The 11,961-nt window shown below is 48.5% G+C and overlaps 1 protein-coding gene across 1 annotated transcript in view; it reads left to right on the forward strand.

Annotated features, from left to right (window-relative positions):
- SLC14A2 (solute carrier family 14 member 2) overlaps positions 1-11,746 on the forward strand; it is a 55,782-nt gene extending 44,036 nt beyond the window's left edge. The window contains exons 12-19 of the mRNA XM_033837946.2: positions 155-314; positions 1,103-1,292; positions 1,612-1,740; positions 2,610-2,802; positions 5,705-5,852; positions 6,488-6,622; positions 7,690-7,739; positions 10,698-11,746. Of these exons, the coding sequence (XP_033693837.2) occupies positions 155-314; positions 1,103-1,292; positions 1,612-1,740; positions 2,610-2,802; positions 5,705-5,852; positions 6,488-6,622; positions 7,690-7,739; positions 10,698-10,898 (1,206 nt within the window). The 3' untranslated portion in view covers positions 10,899-11,746. The remainder of the gene's footprint in view (positions 1-154; positions 315-1,102; positions 1,293-1,611; positions 1,741-2,609; positions 2,803-5,704; positions 5,853-6,487; positions 6,623-7,689; positions 7,740-10,697) is intronic.
- Positions 11,747-11,961: the final 215 nt, after the last annotated feature.

Raw genomic sequence — 11,961 nt, forward strand, 5'->3', positions numbered from 1 at the left:
AGATATTCTGGTCTACAGAAACAAAAATGATTAAATAGCAATTTCACTAAATACCAAGTGAAAATCTTAGCTTGTCCCCAAGCAAACAAGTCACTCCTCAGTGTGAGAGCCTCAGAATGTGGGAGCTTCTTGCCCGTCTCTTGTCCCTGGACAGGATCTGGACACCATGGAGGAGAGCTCCGAGATAAAGGTAGAAACAGACATCTCCAAGACTTCCTGGATTCAGAGTTCCCTGGCTGCCAGCGGGAAGAGTGTCCGCAAAGCCCTCGGGTACATCACAGGAGAGATGAAGGAGTGCGGAGAGGGACTTAAAGGTAAAGTTTCCGTGAGAGCAGCCCCTGCTCCTATCCCTAAAAATGTCCCCTCTGGTCGTCCCCCAGGAAACACGCTGCACAGATCTCTGTAGATGAGACTGAGTCCCATTTCCATGGATAGTATAGGATAGGATAGGATAGGGTAGGGTAGGATAGGAGTTTCACTCTATGACAGACACGCAGTCTCTCAGGATGTAAATGCCAATACATGTAGGTATACAAGCTCTCAGTTCTGAACGTAACAGTCATGTGCTTTCAAATATCCCCTCAGAATGTCACATTGTACACAGCATTGCAAAGCAACAATACTCCAATAAAATTTTGTTTAAATAAAGAATGTCACATTGTAGGACTGGGATTCTAGAGCCAGCATTCTAGAAAAATGCCTGCCCTAGAGATGGATCGTGGGAGAGCCATGTCTACTATTCCAATAGGTTCCCGTTAGCAATCCTCCAGACCTCAGGCCATGGGTTTGATGCCTGCTGGGCTGCAAGAGTTTTCTTTCTGGATCCCTCCTCTTGAAAATTCATGCCACTCTCACAGGAGCACAGGTCGCACAGGGTACCCACTGCCTGAATGACAACCTAAAGACCACAGCCAGCTCTCAGTGGGTCTGAAGGGTTTTCTGGGCAGTCAGATGCCCCCTCAGGTTCTTGGTGTACCTTCCTCTGTGGCAGGTGACAGCAGGGAGCTGAACCCACCTTGGACGCCCAGCTTCCCTCACCCCCTCGCCCTCTGGGGCCTCGCCTAGAGGTGTAACAGCTGAGCCTTGACTGGTTCTATTTCAGACAAATCCCCAGTGTTCCAGTTCCTCGACTGGGTCCTCCGGGGCACATCCCAGGTGATGTTTGTGAACAATCCCCTCAGTGGCATCCTCATCGTCCTCGGCCTCTTCGTCCAGAACCCCTGGTGGGCCATCTCGGGCTGCCTGGGCACCGTGGTGTCCACCCTGACAGCCCTCATCCTGAGTCAGGACAAGTAAGTCCCAGGAAACCCAGGGTCCAGGCCTGAGACCACAGGTAGATCCCCGTGGGGACATTCACCAGCCTCACATCCCCACTGCCTGGCTCCCAGCTCAGAAACCCCTCACAATAAGGTCACTAATCACTCAAAACAACCATTCCCTGGTTACTTTTAACAACCACACATTGTCTAGGGGACTGTGAAGGGTTGATGGTTTGAAGGGGTGTGTGGTCAGGCTCCAGCTGAGAAAAGCCTGACTCAGAAGGAAAATCAAGAAGGCAGTGCCCTGCGTCAGGCCTCGGGGAACCCCTTCTTCACCAGCCCTCCCCCCCAGGTCCGCCATCGCAGCCGGACTTCACGGCTACAACGGGGTGCTGGTGGGGCTGCTGATGGCTGTGTTCTCGGACAAAGGCGACTATTACTGGTGGCTTCTACTCCCCGTCATCATAATGTCCATGTCTTGGTAAGTTTGCTTTCAAGGCTGTGGGTGTAGATCAAGGGCTGCCAGCCTTTCTACCCCAACTCCGTGACTGTCTGTCCAAACTGGAGTTTAAAGAAGCATTTCCTTAGCTTGCACATCAGAAACAGCCACTAGAAATACTTACTGATGTTAGACAGCAACAGCACCACTGTGCTAGGTGGTCTGTACACAGTATCTCATTACATACCCTCCTTCACTCTTCATTTTTGTAAGATCTAAAAGAGCCCCTGGTCCTACCCCGGCAGAGCACAGGGAAGAGAACTGAGGCCCACAGAGGTTAAGAGCCATACTATGGGGTCCTGTCAGTGTCTGGAGATCTTCCCATCCCTCCTGCTCCCCCAGTGCTACCCTGTCCTTGGGCACCCTGACCAGACAGGGACAACCTCCCAGTGTGGGCTGCAGGCCAAGCCCTGCCCAGAGCCCTCATACGGCCAGGCTCCAGGTCCTTACTCACCTGCAGAAACCACAGGGCACCCCGGCCAGGAGTGCTCTCTGCCTCAACAGACATTTGCTGAATGATTGAATGAATGTGATTCCCTTCACCATCAGCCCCTTTCCCATGCCTGCACAGGGAGCCATGTGGTTCTTCAGGGAAGGTCTGTGGCTCCCCGCCTTAGGATCTCCCCTGAAAGCCCTCCTTCTGAAGTTGAGTCTGGGCGTCCACCCTGTTGCTATGCAGGGGCAGAGGAAGGAGGTTCAGGGGAGGAGCTGCCCAGGGCCAGTCAGGCTGGGAGAGGGAGCCAGCCAGCTGCTTTTCCCTGGGAAGGCACAGGGGGCCCCCTAAACCCACTCAGGCTAGTGTCAGGGCCAGGGGGCATCTTGAACAGCATCTCCTGTGCTTCTGCCCTCAGCCCCATCCTCTCCAGTGCCCTGGGCACCATCTTCAGCAAGTGGGACCTCCCGGTCTTCACGCTGCCCTTCAACATCGCAGTGACCCTGTACCTGGCGGCCACAGGCCACTACAACCTCTTCTTCCCCACGAAGCTGCTGCAGCCCTCCTCCTCCATGCCCAATATCACGTGGTCGGAGGTCCAAGTGCCCTTGGTAGGTATCGTGGAAGGTGGAAGGGCAGCGTCTGTCCAAACTCAGTGTTAAAGTGGCATTTACTTATTTTGCATGTCAGAAACATCCATGAGGGGCTTTCCTGGTGGCACAGTGGTTGAGAGTCCGCCTGCCGATGCAGGGGACACGGGTTCGTGTCCCAGTCCGGGAGGATCCCACGTGCCGCGGAGCGGCTGGGCCCGTGAGCCATGGCCGCTGAGCCTGCGCGTCCGGAGCCTGTGCTCTGCAACGGGAGAAGCCACAGCAGTGAAAGGCCCGCGTACCGAAAAAAAAAAAAAAAAAATCCATGAGTAACAACTATTACCAATTATACAGTGCGAGACACTCTACCTCAATATCTCATTAGCCACCAGCTTTTTCTTTCCTCTTTTTAAGAGCTAAAACGGCCATTTTTGGCCACACAATGTCCTATCATAGCACAGGGGGAGAGACTAAAGCCAGATTAAGAGACTGCCTGAGGTCACATGGTTAATCAGTAAGGAGCAAAGTCAAGACTAGAACTCCCGCCTCCTGACTCCTAGACTTGGGTTCTTTTATCTTTTTTTTTTTTAAAAAAAAGCCTTTTTGATGCTTTACTCCAGTTTCAATCCAAGCGACTCTGTGTATTTTTTTCCTCATTCAATGTCATTGAATCATTGAAGATGTGCACATCACACACACTGCCATCTGTTGGCTCGACAAGTCTCTGCTCCAGCCTGGGGAGCAGCTTCCCCTTGCTCTCTGGGGCATCCTCACACTTTAAAGCACAGGTGTTGCTCCACTAAGAAATATCTATATAACAGAGATTTTTACGCTTTTGGCAAGTATTCTGTATATACTGCTGGCCGCTGGAAGTCTGCCAAACTAAATAAGAAGCTACTCTAAAAGCGTTAAGTCAGCCTGGAGAACTATGCCCATCAGCCTTCTTTTCTAACTGGGCACGTTTTCTCTGAGGTCCCCCTACTCTCTGTTACACTAAATGACTCCATAGGCTAGAGCTCACTCTGAACTTTGTTATTGGCAATTCATCATCTAACCACAAAGCCACCTGGGCTTGTTGAAGGGAATTTGTGTCAGAAATAATGGTGCCTAGTTTCTCTGAACAGTTCAAGGAGACAGCAGCATGGCAGGGCAGAAAGAGCCCTCCATTTGTCCAAGACGCATTATCTAGGAAGAGACGTATTCACATTAGCCCCATCCTTGTTGGTGGGTGTGTGTGTGTGTGTGTGTGTGTGTGTCTGTGTCTGTGTGTCTGTCTGTGTGTGTCTGTGTCTGTGTGTGTCTGTGTGAGTGTACCTTCATGAGCCAAAGGTGAGAAAAGGTGCTGTTAGCAGTTCAGCCCCTCAGGCTTCCCTTTCACGATATTAAACCAATCAGTATCTTTTGAAGTCAAAATTGCTCTAATTGTCGTGCTATGGGGAAATGATGGTAGAAAAGGCAAGTTTAAGATATTTTGCATGCTCCAAACCACATTTTCAATTGAAAAGATAACCAGGAATTTTGTAAAAATGAAAAAAATGGAAAATATTGTACAAATGCTTTAGAACCCCCAAATTTCCAGGAAAGACAAATTCAACGTTTGGTGGTTATTCTTTAAGAAATACTTTTCTGGCCAATTTTGAATGGATTGTGGTAATAGTGAGTATGTTTTGTCATTTTGACAATTATAACTAGAGCCTTGAGTTTTGGGGAAACAAGTGGTAGATGTCAGAGAGAGGGTCTAAAGCTCCCAACGATTTTGAGGCCCCACAAGCTCCTCTGCTCTTTGGTGAGGGGAGAGCGTGCTGGAGGGTGCAACCGGCTGGAGACCAGAGGAACCAGCACCACTGCCTCTGCACCAAACTCTCTGCCTGTCCCGCCATCCCCCGCGTGGCAATGCCGGAGCCCAGTCTTGCTCTCTGTCCTGGGATAACGGGGGACGGAGCCCAGAGGGTTGCCCACAAGACTACCCTGCAGTCCTGTCACTGCACACTCTCGTGTGGGGCGAGGGCCCTGGAGCTACAGGACCTCCCTCCCCTGCACCCCAGGAGGAGTCCTCAGAGGACTTGGGCTGAGGGAAGAACTGCCTTATCATGAAATATACACAAGGAGAAGGATGGACCCCAGTGCATCCCAGCAGGGCCCAGAGCCCCTCCTGTAAGCGTTTCTTTGCTCAAGGGCCTTTGGCCAACCTTCCAAAATACAGGACCCAATCTCAGTTGCTGGGGAAGCCCACGTGCCCTGGATCCTTTTCCCAAACTCCAGAGTACGTGTGCAAGTGCCCACTCGACATTGCACCCTGGCCTTCCTGTCTCATTCACACACAGGTCTGCTACCTGAGACACACGGAGGCCTAACACATCAGGGTTCTCCTCCATCAGCCATGTGACAGGTTCATCAATAAAACCCGCAGATGCCAAGATACCACCTGCCCAGGTGCTGCTTTGTGGATACGAGTCCAGCTCCTCGCCCAGACGACGGCACAAACGTGACCACAGCCCAGACATGCTGTTCTTGGAAACAAAAAGGACCATTTTTCCATCTAATATTTAGCCTTCTAGTCATGTTTTTAGCTTTAAAAAAATGTTACAAGAGTTTTTCAACCCCAACTTTGGTTAGACATCTATTACTTTTCTAATGAATAACACCCTCATTTGAAGTATTCAGTTTCTCTTCACTGAGAGTTTAGTGCCTTACACTCATGTTTCTAAATAAAGGAAATGACATTTTAACCCCTTACTGTTCTAAGAACTTAAGATTAAAACAATAAATCTTGTGTGCCTTTTAGAGTGAACCTATTTGAAAATATCTTGGAAAACTGTTGCAAAATATTAGTGTGGAGGGTTTGGCCCCAAACCTTTTCCAGCCAAGCTTCAAGTTGTCTCTTTTGCCTCCATAATTGCATGTGCTCTTGTTGGACCTGCAGCTTTTGAGAGCCATCCCTGTTGGAATCGGCCAAGTGTACGGCTGCGATAACCCCTGGACTGGAGGCATTTTCCTCATAGCTTTGTTCATATCGTCACCTCTTATTTGCTTGCATGCTGCGATCGGATCCGCCATGGGGATGTTAGCAGGTTAGTGTCATTATTAATTAATGGGCCCCTTATTAATGGGCAATAAGGATGCTGTATCTGGGGCCTGCTCCAAAGAAAATGGTGCCATGTGTCTTCCATGCTCCACCGGCTTATTCCTATAAACTCTCCCTCCTTCCATTACACCTGTCTTTCCATTTTGGGTGCCGGTGCCCTCCTACTCCCCTGAGCTAAAGCTGTCCTCAGGAAAGGCTCTGGTGTTAGTCATTTCCACCTCAGTATAAATTAAAAGCTGGGGAGGAGTTGCTTCCAGGCATGTTTATATTTTAAGTCTTATCTCTAATCACGATAAGAAGCATTTGTCCTCCATTAGAGAACATTAAGGTTCTGTTAACCCGCCTTTTTCTGGCAGGGAAGGGACCTTCTCTGGACTGCTCACTCAGACTTCAGATCACTACTCAAAAGGGTCTCTTGTACCCATACCAGCTTAACCACTGATATGCATGTGACCAAGGCCATTTGTTTCCTTTAGATGTTTTTTCACTGAATAGTCAGAAGTCCTTTTTATACATACTTTGGTGTTGATAACTGGTCTGGGTTGAGGACTGTGGAGGGCTTTGGGGCTGGTGGGTGGGCCCACGCGACCTGCACAGCACTCAGCCTGTCTTCTCCCCCAGCCCTCACTCTCGCGACACCCTTTGACTCCATCTACTTCGGGCTGTGTGGCTTCAATAGCACGCTGGCCTGCATCGCCATAGGAGGCATGTTCTACGTCATCACCTGGCAGACGCACCTCCTCGCCGTCGCCTGCGGTGGGTATTGCCAGCGGGATTCCCTTTCCACCTCCGATGATGCCGGGGTCCATGCCCACAGGGAAACCGCCCCGCGGAAATTCTGCTGGTCCTCCAAAGATAAATGGGAGGATGTGTTTGCTTTATAAAAGCGTTTTTATTTTAAGCTGTTTTGAATGGTCCTTTAGTGATTAGTACATTAAAAACTATTCTCAGTGAACACTAAGTGTTCAGCCACATGGAGGTTGTTCGGTTGTTGCCCGTGGGCTGTCTGCTGTGGTTGCTGCTTTCCGTGCTGGTGATTGGAACTTTCCGACAGAGCAAGTCTTATGCAAATTAATCTTTATATGTGGAATTGGGCAGTTTACATCAGATACAGCAGTTAACCTTATGCACCCAAACATTAACCACAGAACCTTCAAATAATGCTTGTAGGAATGCTGAAGAATGTGGTCAGGGCACTCAGTAACTCTCTGATAAAGGTTTGCTGTTGTTAATATCCTAGGGACCATTGGGATGGTTTTAGTGGAGAAAGTGAGAGCTCAGAAGCAAAGCCAAATTACTGTGGCCCGTTTTCACGGAACCTCACCTCTCACCAGCACTTGGGTCTTCCCAGTGGCCAGCCTAGTGGTACCCTCCACACACAAAGCCCAGAAGATGAGGCAGTAGGTGTATTTGGTCTTCCTCAAGCTTAAAGAATGCTGTTCCTCCCTGGAAACCCATATTATGTTAATAACTTGTGATGAAATATCACAGCAGGGAGTTCTGGGATTCACGTGCCTTGGCTATATAGTAAAATGTTCATTTATGGTTTATGCTCCTAAATGTTCCTTTGCTAGAATGCAAGGTGGTAGGACCCAGGAGAACTGTAACAGCTAAATTCTGGTCCTTTTCAACAAAGTTCATCTGCTGTCTTAGTTGTGCTGGAATTTGCATGGAATTTAACACTTTTCAAAGCTGCCAAGCAACGGAAACATAACTCGATTTTTTTTTAACCTGAGAGATAGCATTTGTGGCATGAAACGTATGGGGGGAGAATATGTAAACTCGAGACACTCTTAGTCACCTATTTCTTGGTTCTTTTGCAGCTCTGTTTGCAGCCTACCTGGGTGCTGCCCTGGCTAACGTATTATCTGTGGTGAGTCAACATGGGCTAGGAATGTGCATTACACCCTCCTCTGTATTCTCTCAGCTCCCCAAACCCCTCCTCCAGGAACCCCTTCTCAATCCATCCCTCATGTCTCAAATCACGCTTCCCTCCTTCACAGCCGCAGACAGAAAGAGCTGGGCCTCAAAAGTGTTAATGTCAACACTGGTCAATCAGATCCTGTGGTCAGTGGGCCAGTGGGGCTCCGTATAGAAGGACAGTCTGAAGAGCATTATCTTGTAAATCAGACTCGTTTCTTGTAAATCAATCCTCTGCAACTAGTTTTAAATCTTCATATTTAATTTTTTTTCCTATGTTTCTAGATCATCTACCCAAGTAGCTTGTGGGCCAGTGTACATCTTTGTTCACCCCATAGCTACTACCAGGGAGTCAGGAGTCACGAGGCAAGGCTTCCAGGAGGACAAGGCCAAGCCCGAGGGAAGCCAGAGCTGGCGGCTGAGGGCCTGTGCAGCAGTCTGAGAGCCCTTCTCTGCCTGAGCCCCAGTGCAGGTTGTGTGTGAGGTTGGGGGAGCCACATGGCCAGCCCAGCCCCCAACACACACAGGAGGGACACTGGCCCCATCGCAGAGCACACAGGGCTCAGCCTACAGTCTATGCCTCCCCCTCCATAAAGGTTCAAGGCCCAGCTCACACAGGCAACCAGGAAAAGTCCCATTGGTCCTGCAGGTGGAGGTGGAGATGGGCATTCCACTAACCCGTGTTTAAATTCCTCCTCCATCCTCAGTGAAATTGCATGGTTTGGACAGAGCATAGAAAGGAATTTTGTAAGCAATAGAATTCGACTTCCCTAATACCATCCTGTGTCCCCCAGTGGACTAAGTCCCTCTTCTGGGCCCCATCATGTTTTGTGTTTGTATCTGCTACGACGCTTGACAACATTGTGACAAGTCTAGTACACACCAGTCTTCTTCCACCTTCAGCCCTTGTGCTCCTTCGAACAGGGGCCCGGTTGTATTCTTATCTTTATCTCTAGTACCTATTATAGTGCCCAGCTCATAGTAGGTGCTCAAGAAATGCAGAATGAATGAAACCCTAAGGTAGTGAGTCCCCACCATGGGATACATTAGAGCTGGGGCTAGATAGCCGACCTTCAGAAACAGGATGGAGCCTGGCCTCTGAGGCTCCTGTCTGCCTCAGGCTTTCCCACCTCTTCTTGCCCCCATCCTTTCACCCAACTGTCCATCCAGTAAATACGTGTCACGTGCCTTCCTTGGACAAGGTACTAGAAGGGATGCAAACGGGACACTTTGGTTCCTGATCATAGGAATTTACAGGGTAACTGGCCCCTTCATCTTGTGCAGAGAAGTTACAGGTTATATCACTCTACCTAGACATTTTTCAAAACAAAATCATGTTTATTGTCTGTGTACCTACTATGTTTAAGACACTGTACTGCCCACTCTCAGGGATACAAAAAAAGTGCAAGCTATTAATTCACTCTGAAGGAATTTCCAGTCTCCTTGAGGAACAGGATATAAAAATGTTGAATGACATTTATGAGACCGTTCAAGCCTCTACAGAAGAGGGCACTTAGGAGCCGCACAATTTTGCTTTCTAATCGGCTCCTGCATGTGCAGCCCCGTATCTTCAACAGCACTGCCCTCTGCCTCACGACAATGACCACAAACTGAGGACCATTTACTGAGCGCTTAGTATGCACTAGGCACCAACTCTGAGTAGATATCTTTATCCCTATTTGCTGTTGAGGAAATAGTTGTCAGAAAGAGGAAATGGCTCCAACAAGGTAACCAGAGCTGAGATTTGGATTTGGGTCTGTGGAACTCCCAGCCCACATCCTTCTCACGGTAGGACTTGAAGGAGATGCTTTCCAAAACACCCTATGCAGTCTTAGCAGGGCTTTGGTAAGACTCACGGAGTAGAATTCTTCAGTCATGGGTGTTCCTTAAGGCTACAGTTCTGGTACCAGGCTGCCATTGCTCCTCCTAAAGTCCCACCCAACAGGGCCATCTTTGACCACACACCAAGTGGAATCACTCCTTCAATGGTACTCCCTGAGGCTTTTACTGCTTATGATAAAAGGATGTTTGGGGGAGAAGGGGCACTGATTTGCTCGGCTTCATAGTTGAATTCGTAGGCTCTTTGCTAACAAGCTCTCCAGGTTATCTCAAATGAAGAATGGGGAGGGGTATGTAAAAGCCTCAGGGCATCTGAAGATACAAAAAACAGGGGAACATCATGAGAAAGGCTGTTGGGAATGGGAGAGCCCTTGAGGAGAGAGGTAGCTACTCCTGATCTCCAGCTCCCTGGGACTAGGATGTGACATCTCTGCCTCTCTCCATACGTCTGTTCTGTTTCTGTGTCTCTCTGGGATGGGTTTCTTCTGCTGCACAGAGGCCCCCAAATATCCACCCAGCACTGGTTGGCTCTCTAGTTTTTTCAGATCGAGTCTTTGGACACAGTCTCTGTATCTCTTAGCTCAAATTCTCAAGACAGGGATTCTATTCCCAGGTAGCCTGCCTATGGGAAGCTGCATTTGGGTCAGGTGCTCGCTTATCTCTAGTGCAAGCAGACATGACCAAAGAGAAAAAGGTTTTGAACAAAAAATGGCTGCCGATGCTGTTCCTTCCACAGGGGCTTTGGGAGAAGGCGGGGAACAGCCACAAGTCCTAGAGTGGGAGGTAGAGCCTGGCCAGACACCCAAGACAAAATATGTCTTCCACATAAAGGCATATTATAAGAGGGTTCCAGCGGCTGCATTTTGAAGAATATGTGTCCCCTGTTACAATGCAGACTGACCCCAATGGAACGATTTGATTTATGTTGGTCATGAATTAAGTATTATTCTGCTCAGTGCCCACCAAGCCTCCCCTCCTCCACCCAGGACCCTAGGTGATTGTGAAGGGCCGATGAGACGAGCACAGGCATCTGATGTAACCAAGGCTTCTCTTGTGATCCACCTCCCCCCAGTTTGGATTACCGCCCTGCACCTGGCCCTTCTGCCTCTCGGCACTCACCTTCCTGCTCCTGACGACCAACAACCCGGCCATCTACAAGCTCCCGCTCAGCAAAGTCACCTACCCAGAGGCCAACCGCATCTACTACCTGTCCCAGGAGAAAAACAGAAGAGCATCGACCATCACAAAGTACCAGGCCTACGATGTCTCCTAAGTTGCCCTTTCCAAAACATGTCACTGTAAATTCAGCCTTCAGCAGGCTGTCCAGGTCCCCAGGCTGAAGGCCACTTAAACTCTCCTTCTGATGGTTCTGTGATTCTGCCCCCAAGCAAGCCTATACCCCAGTTATTCCCAAGAACAGGGAAATAAGCGTGCAGTCCCTATTCAGGAAGTTCTATGTTCTAAGATGCACAATACTTATCAAAAACATGGTTAATTTAGACCTTATACCTATAGCTCACTCCACAAGAGCTCTCTTTGTGGGGAATTTTCTCTCTTTTGCAAAATAAGCCACACCCCTAAAGAGAATTCACCAGGAAGGGGACAGAGATGGGTGACATTGTTAGCCAACTCAGTCATTTAATGCAGTGACATAGTGTCAGGAAATCAGTCTACAAGGCAAAAGGGCAGGTCTACACCCAGCTCTGCCATGAGTGAACTCCAACCACTTGGGTAGGTCCATCCCCCCTCTCAGCCTCAATTTCTTATTGGTTTCATGACGAGGAGGGGCCCTACAGTCCCTTCCACCTCAGAAGTATTGATTCTTCTCTTTCCTATAAACTGACAAAATCAGCATGACCAATAAATAATTACTTTAAGTAAAAGATGAAAGGGCAGGAGAAGAGGCAGGACAATTTTAATGTTGTGTGGAGATTTATTCTTGAGTCATGAGATGTTCTCCAGACTTGGGATTAGGAACCTAAGTTCACTGGAAATTCCAACATGCCTTCCTTTACGTAACAATTATTACTAGAAATGTCATCAGATGAAAATTGATCTTTTTCAACATTTAAATCATATTTTAAACAAATGTGTTTCCTTTTATAATATTCATAAGCATACTCTCATTAAATGTTTAAGGTTGCAAGTTGGTGTCAGGGTTTTCTTAAAATGCGGCTCAGCTACATTGTCCACACCGTGCTCATTTGAGGGGCTTTCCACGGTCAAGGATGTGTTTGAAAAGAGATGAGGATGAATAGATAAAATGCATTCTTACCTCTTTCCACAGAATCACTTGCCACCCATTCTGTCTTAACACTGAAAAAGAAACAGCTATG

This window comes from Tursiops truncatus, chromosome 13 (assembly GCF_011762595.2).
Source record: "Tursiops truncatus isolate mTurTru1 chromosome 13, mTurTru1.mat.Y, whole genome shotgun sequence".
NCBI lineage: Eukaryota > Metazoa > Chordata > Mammalia > Artiodactyla > Delphinidae > Tursiops > Tursiops truncatus.